The 14,495-nt window shown below is 38.1% G+C and overlaps 2 protein-coding genes across 4 annotated transcripts in view; both read left to right on the top strand.

The window, feature by feature from the left end:
* KPNA1 (karyopherin subunit alpha 1) overlaps positions 1-5,526 on the top strand; it is a 60,850-nt gene extending 55,324 nt beyond the window's left edge. The window contains exon 14 of the mRNA XM_033127604.1: positions 1,247-5,526. Coding sequence (XP_032983495.1) covers positions 1,247-1,434 — 188 coding nt within the window. The 3' untranslated portion in view covers positions 1,435-5,526. The remainder of the gene's footprint in view (positions 1-1,246) is intronic.
* A 4,694-nt stretch (positions 5,527-10,220) lies between these two features.
* Positions 10,221-14,462, top strand: WDR5B (WD repeat domain 5B). Of its 3 annotated transcripts, none has more exons than XM_033128891.1 (2): positions 10,221-10,294; positions 10,796-14,462. In XM_033128891.1, exon 2 carries the CDS (start codon positions 10,874-10,876, stop codon positions 11,864-11,866), a length of 993 nt encoding a protein of 330 aa, XP_032984782.1. In that variant the 5' UTR covers positions 10,221-10,294; positions 10,796-10,873; the 3' UTR covers positions 11,867-14,462. The 3 variants fall into 3 exon arrangements, with proteins under 3 accessions (XP_032984782.1, XP_032984775.1, XP_032984766.1); XM_033128884.1 differs by having other exon boundaries at positions 10,244-10,374; XM_033128875.1 differs by having other exon boundaries at positions 10,267-10,386.
* Positions 14,463-14,495: the final 33 nt, after the last annotated feature.

Here is a 14,495-nt window from a genome sequence, read left to right as displayed (position 1 = left end):
ACACTGGGCTTTTAGGATCTTCCGATTCCTTAATTCTGCTTGTCCTTACGGGTATTTTTGTCTTCTTACTAGTCCATCGGAACCTCTAGAACATTCATATCTACTGTCGCTGATGCCTGACTCCTTTTTTCTTGTAAGATTGAGAGTTCTGGTTTTGAATTGCATCCACGACTTAAAAGATTTCTAAGTTTCATCCTGAAGAGTCACAATCTGCCTTTTGGTTTCCTCATTCTTCTAGTCTCAGTCTCATCCGTATTAATCATTGGTTTATCAGTGTATTTATTAGGTTGGTGCAAAAGTAATTTCTGTTTAAAAGGTTAAAAGTAATTGCAAAAACTGCCATTACGTTTGCACCAACCTAATACTTCAACCTTTTCAATTCTCTAAGTGATTTTAATGCATAGCCAGGTTTGAAAACGACTGTTCTAGGGTTATTCCTGAGATTGAAACTATGGGTGATGGGGTATGTTCATGTTCAAATTTATCAGCTAATGCAGAATTGTTTTCCAAAATGATTTTAACAATTTACCATTTTAAAAAAAACCTGATTATAAAAGCTATACCTGCTTAGTGTAAGGAATTTTGAAATGTATAAAAAAGAAAATGTTCCTCTACTACCCAGAGATCTTTCTCCAGAGACAACTCTTGTTAATTTTTTAATTTATATATATTTTACTATGGATGTGTAGATGAAATATCTATTTTTTCCTTTGAGCAATATTGATATTTCTGATACTGCTATAGCTCTTAGACTCCTTATGGCTACATGTAAAAGAAAGCCTAGTTCAGTTGGGCTTGAACTTAATAAAAGGAATGTGTTGGCTAATTGTTCTAGTCAGACTTCTTAGTGTAAGCAATAGAATTTGATTTTAACCGATATAAGGATATTATACATTTGTTGAAATGATACGGATAGCTCAGAGCCAAGGATTGATTAGGCCATGGGTACGGTCCAGTAGGAATACTTCTACTGGCCCTAGGCGCTGGATGATGGGACTCTGATGGAAATTGGTGCTTCTGGGGATTGGCTATTACTTACTTGCATGTATGTTGTTAATGTCAGTTTGTAATACTAGCATTCAGATGTAATCCCCAGCACTACTTTCTATGCTGTTACAAAATACGTACGAGATACAAGTAGAGAAGAGAGTCTTCCTTCACCTCAAGGAAGGAGACATGGCAAAATATCGTTTCATTGAAATTTCCTACATTTAAACAAGAGATTTTCCTTTATTCTTTATTCTAGGTCTGGATAAAATTGAATTCTTGCAGAGTCACGAAAACCAGGAGATCTACCAGAAGGCCTTTGATCTTATTGAGCATTACTTCGGGACGGAGGATGAGGACAGCAGCATCGCACCCCAGGTTGACCTTAGCCAGCAGCAGTACATCTTCCAGCAGTGTGAGGCTCCTATGGAAGGTTTCCAGCTTTGAAGCAACACTCTGCCGTCATGTTCCTGTGTCAGACCAGGCTGCCCAGTCAAGTCCTCCTGTGGAGCCCACAGTCCTCATGGAGCTAACTTCGCAAATGTTTTCCATAATACTGTTTGCGCTCATTTGCTTGCCTTGCGCACCTGCTCTCACACATCTGGAAAACCTCTGGCTCTCTGTGGTGGAATACCCTTCTAAGAAAAGGGTAACCAGAACGGCCCACTCTCTTAAGGAAAATCCCTAGGCTTTGGAGATCTGCACTTCTATATTATAAGAGTCATGGGAACATACACATATTAATGTGGCTCCCTTTTTTTGTGGGGGGAAAAGAGGACTCCTCCTCATTCTCTTTAAAGTGGGAAAAAATACTGACGTTAAAAGATGAGACTAAACCTTTATCTTGAATTTCACACAACTACTTGCAACAAGGGAGATGTTCAGCCCTGTTGTGTACACTTCAGAGTACTTTCCATGAGTTCTTCCACAGTGAACCCTTGGATTACCTGGTGGCTTTCTCGAGCCAAATTTGCATTAATCCTTACTGAGATTGGATGGTTTTCTTTCCTCTATTGGCGCCATTCTTCACAGATATTAAAGTTAAACCATCCAGTCCCTCACCTTCAGCCTTCAGTGAATGTGCTTTTAGTTGTCAGGAATGCTGAAGAATTAACACTTTGATTCTTAAATGTGATACTGGTTTGAAGATTCCCTTAGAACAGAAAGGAGAGGGGCACATATTAATTTGTACGGCTAGTGCTTCTCTTTGGTCTTATGTGTCTTAGGATTTGGAAGTGGTTCAGTTCTAATGAAGATTTAGAATCCTTAGTTATTGAAACAAAAAAGTAAAAAAACAAGACAAAAACCCCCGTGCAATTTTTCCCAAACTTAACCAGTGTGACTAGAGGCTGTGTTTCTGCATTAAAACAAATGTTTCAGGCTTTGTGGTCCTGATCAAGGTCCTCATTAAACTGGGAGCTCACCCTAGGTGCTTTCCCCTCTGTGACTGGCAGGTAACACATACTTTTAAAGGTTACTTAGGGAATTTTTTTTTCTTCATTGGGTGCAGCTTGATTCCAATGTATTCATGCTGCATATATGATCCCTTAATGTAACATCCTTATCTTAATAACCATCTTCTCAACATGACCTGTTTAACCCAAATAAGGGCAGTGATCTTTTTCTTATAACCTCATTGTTCCCTAATCATTTCATCTCCTACTAGTATTGCCCAGTCAAGTGCCCCCCCTACCCCCCCCCCGCCCCATAAAAGCAGCTTCTACCTTCTGGATCATTTAATGATGACTGCAATCCATACCTGTAAGTGGCGCTTCCAGTACTGTCTTCAGTGATCCACATTTGTGCTTGGACTGGAACGAAAGACATAAGCTTAATTGCCAAGAGAACTGCAATTGAACACACGACTTCTTGGTGCTCGTTGGCCATCTTGACTCAGTGTTGGGACGGACACACTATCAGAGAAGATTTGTATTTGTGGATATGCTATTCAAAATGAATTCTGAAGGAAAAGTTGCTCACTTCTGTTTCAGCGAATACCCTTTAAACGTACTTTATAATCTTGTCCTCTTCCTAGAATTCATTAAAACCCCAAAGTGTAACTATTTGGAAGTTCCCCTGACAAGCTATTATACATCTCTGGTAAATCCTGCTGAATGTCAGGGATATTCAGAGCTTTCATACCTCATGTCATTTAAGCAGTCATCCTGTGTGACCTGATTTAAACTTTAAAAAAATCCACTTCATTTAAAGTAGAAAGATACAAAGACAAAGGACATTTATCAGCCAAGCCTGTGACCCAGTCTTCGCATCTAGCCTATAGTTGTGTCTGTGCTCTGGATGGATACCGTCTGATGTCTGTCTGTCATTGATGGAGCAGCCACTGCAAAACTAGTCACCTCCCATCTATAATGTTACTTTTTCTAGTGCTGCTTTGTGCTGAAAGAACATTTTAGTTTACTGCACTTGACCTGTAAAAGACTTTTGATTCTTTGTAATTTTAGGGACAAGTTAGGTGGTTAATTTAAAGAAAAACTTTCAGTGTTACCTTTACATCACATTAAAATATAACTTCTTTCAGAAGGGTAATAGAAGCACTGATTCATAGTAAAAATCTTGTTTTTAGCTTTGACTTTTTTTTTGTGGCTGAGTTTTGTAAAATTGTAAATTACTGGTAATACATCATTTCTCTAGGGTGTTTTAAATTATGTACCTTCTATTGGGTAATTTTAAAAAATTTCAGTTCATTTTGATAAACCAATTTGAATGGAAAAAATACAAAGCACACAAAGTCGTTTCCCCTAGTAAGAATAGCTTACATTGGGAATTTTTGCTAGCAAATGCAGGTGTATCAAATGAATGAATTAAAACAAAGTCCATTCAACTGATGTGGTCTATTTTCTGTTTAAAACAGAGGTGTTTATCTTGCTCCTGTCGTAGAAGTTCATGAGCCACGAGTTACAAGCTAATTTCTTTTTTAGAATAAAATGGGTTTTTTTAAATATAAAAATTGGAATTGACTAAAAGTTAAATCCCAGCATAATTGTTGAGAACTGATAAAGCAGCCTTTTTTGGTAATAGAAATGACATTTTAGGAGATAACTAAGTTCTGTTTTTAGTTCTCTGCCTGGCAGATTATTAATTTACTTTCAATTTATTGAATAACTTCAGATGTTACTCATTACAAAAGCATGTTAATTTCAACACAGGAAAACTCTTCTGCAGTTTCTATACTGATGAGGGGCAAAGTCGTTGATTCCCTCCTCCCCCCTTTTCTCCTCCAAACTTTCAAAGTATGTTCTTTGTAATGAGAACTTCAGTGGGGAAAAAAAGCATTGAGAGGATTTGAGATGTAAAGGCACCTTGTATCTGAAGGACCAGGTGGATATGGTTAGATTGGGAAATACCGGGAAAGGTAAAAAAGATAGATATAAAGAATGGTGAGATTCAGGAGACCGTTTTCCATGGAACATGTTAATTCATATTCTTGTTGCTAATTAGGACCCCTTTAAACTTAAAACCTTTGTCAGCTGTATTGTTTTTGAAAACTCTCTTCCCCGAGGATTGTTTCTTCCATCTCCCAGATAAAACTGAATGGGCTCAGAGTTGTTTTCATTATTGTCATAGATACAAACATTGACAATTATTCCATAATAAATCTGAATTATTCCAGATTGTTGCTGATTTTGCCTAAGAAAAAAATATGTAGTATATTTTATAAACCAAACTTTGTCAACTAAATCCTATTACACATGTCCACCCGCAGGCAACTTTGAATTTACTTCTCTAGTGCTAAATAAACATTTGTTATTTAATCCCCCAGTTTGGGGTTGTATTATGAAAGGGTTTTTCCTCAGGTTGAAGGATTTCTTTTCTTTCTTGCTGATTAGTTTTGTGAACATTTTTATATCAACAGATAAGTCATAACTGTTTTAGGGTTGGGGCTTTTATATGTATTAGAAAATTGTGATGTCTAAGGATGATGTTCAGCAAAGAAAAAGGATCCCGTTTTAGAAAGGGGCATTGTTTGCTTTTCATATTTATATGCCATATGCTACCTCCTACATTCCAAAATTTGCTCTTTTGCAGAGATAGGTGTACCTACCTACACATGGGTGTCTCAAATCTGAATTTTTTGCCACATAAAATTAACAGCCATTTTCTTCTGTCGTGAGGTGAGCAAAGTAAATATATTACCTACCCAGTTGGGAAATACTTGGGGCTACCTTTTCCTATCATCAAAAGTTAAAGTTATACATATAAAAAAAGTAATTGAATGCTACGTGTGCCACTAGTACAGTAAGTCTGCTCTAAGATGGAAAATATAGCATGCTTTATTGTCAGAAAAGGATAGGTAATAACAGTGGGTACCAGGGCATCAGAAGAATGTATGCTAAAATGAAACAACATATGCTGATTTTAAAAACATAAAATTGCTACTCGACATAAAATGTATCTGGATGTTTGGAGTAAGAAGAAAGTATAAAGGGTAGATGAAATTCCATTCTGTTTTCAACTAAGGGAGATAAGTCCCACTGTGTTTTCCTATAGGTCAAATAAAGGTAACTTGTCTTTATTTGAGCCTCTGTTGTGTGCCAAGTGCCTGGCAAAGGGCTTTCATTTAATCCTTCATTTTTCTCATTTAATCCTCCAACTGCTCTTTAAGATAGATAATTGTCACGATGTTACAGATGACAAAATCAAGACTTAGGAGAATTTACTTTGCCCTGGGTCACAACCCTTACTGTCTGTCCAAAGGTAGGGAAGAGTCCTACAGGTTTTGTCTTGAAACCAGCAGTCATGGTGGAATTTTCTGTGCCAGAAATTCCCAGAACTAGACTTAGACCAGCCATAGCTGGGCCAGCTCTGTTTTGTTGGACCATTCTTTCTGATTCCCTCATCATCAGCACCTTGGGGGGGGGGGGGGGGGAGAGACTAAATCAGGTTACATTCTGGTGTGTAGACCCTCTCAGACCAAATATCTTTCCCCTTCTGTGGTGCTAAAACTATTTGCCCTGACCAACAAGTTAAAAAATAATACGCAAATGATTAATTTTGAGTTTAGTAGCATAATGACTAAACTCAGAAACACGTTTCCATTCAACAAACTCAAATGTAGAAGGTACTGACAGAGAAGGAAAGGTTTGGGAATAAAGAATACCGCCTTAGAAAGCAGTGCCATCCAAGGATGTAAATTTAACACAGTTGACTTCCTAAAGGAGGATCGTCCCAAGGAGTGGCACAAGTTACAAAGATCACCTTCTAATGTATGTTGCTGAGTATGTTCTGCTTACCTCATCATTTTGACCACCCTATGTCCTTTTTTTTAGATTTGGAATGGCTCTAATGATTCTTTGTACTTGAATGAGTGCCTTGCACCAAGTAGACACTGAATAAATACTGACTGACTGAAGGAATATGCATCTATGTGATATTAGTAAAGGGTATTTGGTTACAAAAATTAAATTCAAAGGAATTCCTTTATGCTGCTGCTGTTTGAAACCAGGATTAACAACTCTTAAAGCTACTGTCTTAAAATATGTGTTTTATATATAGTAACCTTTCAAGAGACAGAATTTGACCCGAAGCTTACAAAAGCAAACAATGTCATCGAGGTTTGTTATATAAAAACAAAAACCCTATGCCTTCTGAGAGAAATTAATGGGTGTATTTTACAAGATAGCTGATACATAATCAACCCTATGTGTTACCAAAAATAGCTCACCTGTCTCTCCTGGCATATTCTAAAGTTGAAAGCTTTTTTGTCCAGTTATATCCAACCGATGTGGAAGCTGGTGGTTGCCTTAGGCTATTAAATAGGGATTTTTATTTTTTTATTAGTTTGTGGAGTACAAAACATAGACATTTACATACCTCACAAAGTGATAACCTCAACAAGTCTACTCATCTGACACTACGTAGCTATTACAATACCATTGACTGTATTCCCTGAGCTGTATTTTATATCCGCGAATATATATTATATATACATATATATTCATATATAATTGACATTCAATATTAGTTTCAGGTGTACACCAATGTAAATAGGGATTTTTCATTTTTACATATGTATTCTGCATGAATTTTTTTAATCTATTCCTCCAGTTTAAGCAACAGATCAGTAGAAACAGAGAGATGGTGTATTTCTTCATTCCATGATTGCTTCTCTACCATTTTTGAGAGATTCTACTGACCAGGTATTTTTTCTGAAAACAAAATTTTAAAGCAAAACAGCCTCAGTCCTGCAGACTACATTCGTCTAGTGAAATCATTGGGTTTCCAAGCTTATTTTAGCTAGCTTAGATGGTGGTTGCCCCTATTTCATTTGCCATTTTGAAAGTCTTGTTTTAGGAAAAAAGGGTCATTTCTATGGTCTTGAATGTTTGCAAAGAATAAAATGACTCTTTAAACTCCTTTTTTTATGTCCACTTAACCAGAGGAAGCCAGTGGAGTCCAGTGGGTATCCACAGTGTGGATCACTGCCTTACCTAAACCACTTGGGCCCAGCATTATTTAGTGATGGGGAAGGAGAACATAGAAACCCAGAAGGTAACAATGGTGGGAAGAGTACAGCACAAGGTTTGAGAGCCATCTCGGCAGTCGTGGGTGTAAAAATGCCATATAAAGTGTAGAACTTCTGAAGATTAAGTTGTGATTATGAGGCGAGCCCTCTTGAGAAGTCATCAGTGACTAGTGGTTTGCTGGGGACAGTCCCTGTTATTAGATCAATTAGCACCGAATTTAGTGACCCCTTTCACTTAAAAAAGTCTCAGTTTTAGGTAAGTTATATGGCCACCCCATATTTAGCCTAACTAGATTTCCACATGCTTAAATTTCTGTTGGTCTTAAGCAACTGGATATGTATGGTTCTATTATGCTTAATTTTAGAGGACTGGATTTGGTGATCGGAGTCGCTATAGAAGCAAGTCAGTCAAGATGTTCCTTAATGTAAGAATCGCTCCCATGCCACGGTTAGGTCTGACATACCAAAAATTTGTTTTTAATTTAAAAAAAACAAAATGACCCATTTGTGGCAATATTTCTATTTAGAATATTTGCCAATTTTACTGAGGGGCAAGAGGAATAAACTTTTTAACCACAGGTGAGATGTGGTTCTAAAACTTTTATGGGAAATGTAAAGAAAATGAGTTGATTTCTACAGGGAGGGAAACTTCCAAATCACCTATGGTTGTGATAAAGGGCAGCAAAAAAAAATAGAAATTGTTCAGAATAGAACCACATTTAAGGAACTTTGCTTAAGAACCCCAAATGCAAATCTGTAATTACGGTTTCTGTCACTTTTACCTGTATTGGTATTCCTTGCTCTTACTCCATGGTTGCTGGTGCTCCCCTGCCCCCAAGGAAGTAAATGAAGAAATTCTTAGTCCTAATTCGTAAGGACTGCAATATTAAGACTATATGTTAGTATTAGAACATGACTAATGAATAAAGTTGAACTACAGCTTTCATTTTCTTTCCATGAATTCCTGATGCTATTGGTAATAAAAAAATTCCAGATAATCAAGAAATGGATTTTAATACCGGAAATTTCTTCAAATTCTGGGAAAATTTGAAGAAAATTATTTTTCCTGGTTACTCCAACACATTTTTAACTGTGTGCACCTTCTGTCCCTCATGCTCCTGATACTTCTAGTGGGCTAAACATACTCCAGCTCCAAATCCCATCCTAGTTCTCATGAGTTTACCTTGTTTAATTTCCTCTTTACTCTCCTAGTGCATAGAGCAGTTATTGGAAAAATACAGATTTACTTACATTCTTTGAAAGAAAGCCTATACTTTGTTCTCTGAAGTGCTCTTAAATTTATTTTTAATAAAATGGAAATAATTTCAATTGATGGAGGATTTAGAATTAAACCTAGAATTTGTTTCTAAACTTCCCAGTAAAAATCACGCTAATCCAGGCTAATGGGAAGAAGAAAGGAGAGTGAGGAAGCAGAGTTTAATCAGAGTTGAATTTTAAGATATGGTAAAGTGAAAACAACATTTTCTTTTTAATGTTAGAGGGGAGGTCCATGGTGGCCACCCCTGTCTTCATAAATAGCTAAATCATGATTCAATGCAGATAAATGGAAGCCCCAAACCATTGTAAAGATGCACTTCCCATTCTCAGCCCCTCCTGTGTTCATCCCGTTAATTGCCCTAGCTAAGAATAAAGCAATTGTCCAATTCGTCTAAATTCCAAACAATAGTAGGGTCTTAAAAGTAATGAGGTTTTTACTATAGGCGATTATAGGTGATCTTATTATGCTATTGTGCTTTATAAAGGCAAGGCTTCCAATTATCTCTTACAAGTATATGATAAGAAACCCTTTGTTTCCGAATGCTGCAATTCTTGTCTGACAGAAAACATCAGGAGTGATATTTGCCTCCTGACTTCAACTCAGCTACCAGCTACCGGGCAAACCTTTTAAACAGAACACTTCCTGACTCTCTGGGAGCACTCTGTATTGAGCAATTAGAGGATTGGAAAAAACTAGTCACGCTTCCAATTTTTTTGCAAACATTTTTGTTTAAAGAGTAATTTACATCGGCAAAGCATGTATCCTTTACATAATACTTGCACGGCCATTAACCATTCCTTAAAACTAGGGTAAGTCTATAAAGCCTAATTACGAATAACCTTCTACATGCCCTACACCAACTGCTTTGTCCCCTCTTCTGTCTCAAGCACCTATGCAGATCTTAACTCCTTTTCTTAATTTCCTTTCGGAGCTTAAACCATAAGGAAGTGCTGAAACAACGTTTGCTCGTTTTCCTTGTCACTACCGTGTCGTGCTGAGCACTGGCCTTCAAAGGCCCCTAACATATTCTCTAAACGTTTAAACCAGAAGTCTCTACGCTCCCCTTGCTTATTTGCAGCCTTGCCGCACACACCAGGTTCTACACCACCACAAGCAGAAGGGAGCAGAACCACACAAGGAGTCACAGGCGTCTTGGATCCACGTTCGCTACATTTCGGAAAGGCGCGCCATCTGGGCAGCTCCCGTACTAAATGCGGGCTTAACCCTGCAGCTAAGGGTATCGGAAAATCGAGTCCTTTCACATACAACACGATTTCCAAAAAGTGAATGTTTTTTGGAAAATTCACTGCTTCCAACGCCTGCCACTCAGATTCGGGAGATCTGCTCATTTCCCCACTACGCCAAGAAAGCAAAGCACTATTTGTATGTAGAGGGCGGGGTGGGGGAGGAGGAGAACCGGAAGGAAACCCGACGTCTCCGTTGGCGCAAATGCAAAGTGCATGAAAGCCTCTCCCATTGGCCATCTCGGCCCGGAAGTAGCAGGGGGTCCCTCTGCTCCTGCGTTCGGCTGTCTTGCCCACTGGGTTAGTGATTGACGCGGCGGTGTGGATTCTTTTGTATGTTTGTGCGGAATGTAGCCGGCACGCCCGGACCTCCAATAACGGTGCCTACGCAGGTTTTCTCTTAGCTTCTGAAATCTGTTTAAAGCGTTTATTCAGTCATGCTCAAGTCCCGAAAGTGTGTAGACTGGTAGGGGTGCTCAGTGTCCTCAAACATTGAGGAGCTGGGGGTGGGGCGGTGAAAAATTCTTTCTGTAGAAATTCCCTCCGCCCGACCAGCCCCACCCGCGCCGCTTTGGACTGCTGTAACGTTCGCAACATCCCCAACGTTAATACCTTCTGTGCCGACAGCGCATGGGACCTTTTAATATTTTTCAAATATGTTTAAAAAAGAGGAAGTGAGGAAAAACAAGTCCAAACCATGCTGCTGAATCGGTGTATATGGTAAAGACGACCCAGAAATTATAAAGATTAGAAACCGTTTATTTTTGAGTCTGATGTTTTAATCTTCATTTTGCTGGGCAGATAGCCAAAAAGCCAAAATACCGGGCTGCTTGGTCCAGGGCCGGACGCCTAGCCGACCAGACTTGGAGCTTCATAGCCATGGCAACGGAGGAGTCAGGAGACGCCAAAGCAGAGCCAGCCCTCTCTTCATCAACCAATCGGAGCCAGAAGGCGTCTGAAAAACCAGACTATGCTCTCAAATTTACCCTCGTGGGTCACACGGAAGCAGTATCGTCAGTTAAGTTTAGTCCTAATGGAGAATGGCTGGCAAGTTCTTCTGCTGATAAAGTAATTATAATTTGGGGAGCCTATGATGGAAAATATGAGAAAACACTTTATGGTCACAATCAGGAAATATCAGATATTGACTGGTCATCAGATTCCAGTTGTCTTGTTTCTGCCTCAGATGATAAAACTCTCAAGATTTGGGATGTGAGATCTGGAAAATGTTTGAAAACGCTGAAGGGGCACAGTAATTATGTTTTTTGCTGTAATTTCAATCCATTGTCCAACCTCATAATTTCGGGATCTTTTGATGAGAGTGTAAAAATATGGGAGGTGAAAACGGGTAAGTGCCTCAAGACTTTGTCTGCTCATTCTGACCCAGTTTCTGCTGTTCATTTTAATTGTAATGGGTCCTTGATAGTATCAGGTAGCTATGATGGCGTCTGTAGAATTTGGGATGCTGCATCAGGTCAGTGTTTAAAAGCACTTGTTGATGAGGATAACCCTCCTGTCTCTTTTGTAAAATTTTCTCCAAATGGCAAATATATTCTTATTGGAACTTTGGACAATACTCTTAAACTATGGGATTACAGCAGAGGCAGATGCTTGAAGACATATACTGGTCATAAGAATGAGAAATACTGCATATTTGCCAATTTTTCAGTGACTGGTGGAAAGTGGATTGTGTCTGGTTCAGAGGATAACCTGGTTTATATTTGGAACCTTCAGACCAAAGAGATTGTACAAAAATTACAAGGTCACACAGATGTCGTAATCTCAGCAGCTTGTCATCCTACAGAAAACATTATTGCATCAGCAGCATTAGGAAATGACAAAACAATTAAACTGTGGATGAGCAACTACTAAATCCTTTAGAAATCAAGTAGTAGAGCCAAGGTGGCAAAAAGTCAGATATTTAAAAAGATGGTTTCTCTTAATTTTGGCATGATTTTGTATTTATTTTTAACATTGTCTTGGAATGTAAGATTTTAAGATCTATAGTATAAATTTACAAAGCAAGACAGATGGAAAAGCAAAGAACCTAGGGCTTCTGACTTTTACTCTTGAGGTCTGTTATTAATCTCGTTTCTGTCCCTGAACAGAATTCCATTGTTCCCCTCAATGACTATTCATGAGTGTATTTGAGAAATAATTAGAAGTAAGATTCATAAGACAGGATGACTGATTAAATGAGGGGGGCAAAGGAGTATGGAATAAACTCCAAGGTTTTCGGTTTGAGAGATCAGATGAATAAATGTAAGCCTGGGATGATGGTGGGTTGGAGATGTATGTCAGATGCCACTCAAACACTGAGATAGATAGCCCACGTGATGGGACATGACATGGTCCATGGAATCAAGTCTGCAAATTGGGAAAAATAAGTCATGGTTAGGTTTGTTCTCAGAGTCTAAAACATTATAAATGGCATTTTTACTGAAGGACCTCTCAATGCCTTGTTAGATTGTACTGTCTCATGATTTTTAAGCAAGCTAAAATACCTGAATGGTGGGGCTGCTCTCTGATTATGTGTCTGACCTACTAACTACTACCCGTGCTTCAAACTCAGTTCAGAAATCACTTTGTGGAGCCATCACGGCCTGTGTGACTCCAACGACAGCTGATAGCTGAGTTAGGTTTTCTTGTTTCTCCTACAGCTTCTGTTGATATCAAAATATATCCTTTACTAATTTGTATTGTAATGGTTTCATGGACTATGTTTCCTGTAAATTATGAGCTCTATGGAATCAAGAAGTATGTCTTACTCATCTTTGTATTCTCAGTTTTTGTATGTAGAAGGGACTCACATAACGTTTGAGGAATGACAATGAATTATACCACCACCACTTCATTCCTTGCCTGCTTCCAATAAATATTTGGAATCAGTTCTCCACACTATTATTTTTGTTGATTAAATAATCTGAGTATAACCTCATATATTAATTTTATTCAAACACTATATAGAAAATACAAAGTGGAAAATAGTTTCTGCCCACTTTACCTACAGAGACATGATAAACATGAAAAAAATCTAGAAATTAAGTTAAAAATAATACAAAAATAATTGAAAGCATCAAGGGCAAAACTGTCTTCTGTATTCTATAGTACCTTATAGTGCTGATTAAATCTGATTTGCTTGACAAGTTCTGAGGAACAAGATATTAGAGTTCGGGTATGACTGCTAAGAAGTTTGTATGTGTGGGTGCGGGGAGATACGGGGTTAGATAGGGACAAGTCTTAAATTCTGGTGAAGAAATTTATATTTAACCCATAAAGAAGTAGTCACTAAATTCTTGAAAAGGAGAATGACACAAAATGAGAAATGACTGTATAAATTTTTGCTGCATTTTAAAATTTATGAGCTTTCGTTTAATAAAACATTTTTATTATAATGTCCAAGTTACACTACTTTAAAATGCTGCTTTAGAAGCTAAAAATGGTATTATTCTCTGAAAAAAGATTGCTTATTTTTAAAAGAAGTACATTAACATTTACCCATATTTAAAACATTGGTTTTGGTAAGATGTAACATGAGTGTTCCAAAATAAGCAAGAGAAACTACTCTGCTACAATGTATAAGAAACGATGCTTTTTGATAAATTTGCAAGTGATAAAAATCAAACTCGGTATCTAAAACGCAGCTATGTTCAATTTAGTCGAAAATAAAGTATATAGACAGACATGAACACCCTCAGATAGATTATGAAGCTATAGGTAGACGGGTGTATTACATTTAACTTGAGTTTTTTCTTAAACCAAGTTCCCAAACAGCTGTATAGATTGCTTTTTAATCTGTTATAACCCTCTGAGGAGAAGTAGCAAGTTGGAATGGCTATGAGGGTTTGTCATCCATTATTGCTCATGAAGCATGTGAGATAAATGAAATACTTAAGATAGAGACCAGCATGCATATCTAAATATGAGACAACTTGGCATCCCACTCAAAGTGAGGGACGTACCAGGTGCAAATGCTTATCTTTCAACTAATAAAGAAAATGCAGTTGATAGATTTTCGTAAGAAAATGCAGTTGATAGATTTTCATAATTGACAAGTTTAGTGTAAAGGCATCAGGAAAAGGCCCAGTTGGAAATTCTAAGGCATGGAGCAGAAGAGGTGACTGTGCTGGCTCCAAGCAACTCCATGATGCTGGGATTTCAGAGTCCTCAGAAACTCATGGCCAGACCACTTTCTTCACCTTGCCAGGACATTTGTAAAGACTGCTCTCCGCAAAGCCTGTCTGCCAGCACACCCAAAGACTGCCAATTGTGGTCGGGCTGCTTCCCGGGGCTCTGAGAAGAACCGTGGCACTTGGAGAGATTAGCTGTCCAAGATGAACTTGGCAGTGTACTCAGATGGTCTTCCTGATCTCTCTGGAAATGAATGCAAAGAACAGAGGAAAAAATGCAGAACTAGAAGCAAGCCATTTTGGCTTCTGGGGAGAAGTAATACTTTGGTAATGGGAATTAAAGTAAGATATGGTACCTGACTCAAAAGAAG

This window comes from Rhinolophus ferrumequinum, chromosome 2 (assembly GCF_004115265.2).
Source record: "Rhinolophus ferrumequinum isolate MPI-CBG mRhiFer1 chromosome 2, mRhiFer1_v1.p, whole genome shotgun sequence".
In the NCBI taxonomy this organism is placed as follows: domain Eukaryota; kingdom Metazoa; phylum Chordata; class Mammalia; order Chiroptera; family Rhinolophidae; genus Rhinolophus; species Rhinolophus ferrumequinum.
Note: the sequence above shows the minus strand (reverse complement) of the source record. Positions and strands in the feature narration are given on the sequence as shown.

What these genes read in the sequence shown, in the direction of transcription:
- WDR5B (XM_033128875.1), top strand. Translation starts at nt 10,330, where the DNA reads ATGTTTGTGCGGAATGTAGCCGGCACGCCCGGACCTCCAATAACGGTG. An exon ending in CAATAACGGTGCCTACGCAG is followed by an intron (nt 10,387 to 10,795) that starts GTTTTCTCTTAG and finishes TTTGCTGGGCAG; the next exon opens with ATAGCCAAAAAGCCAAAATA.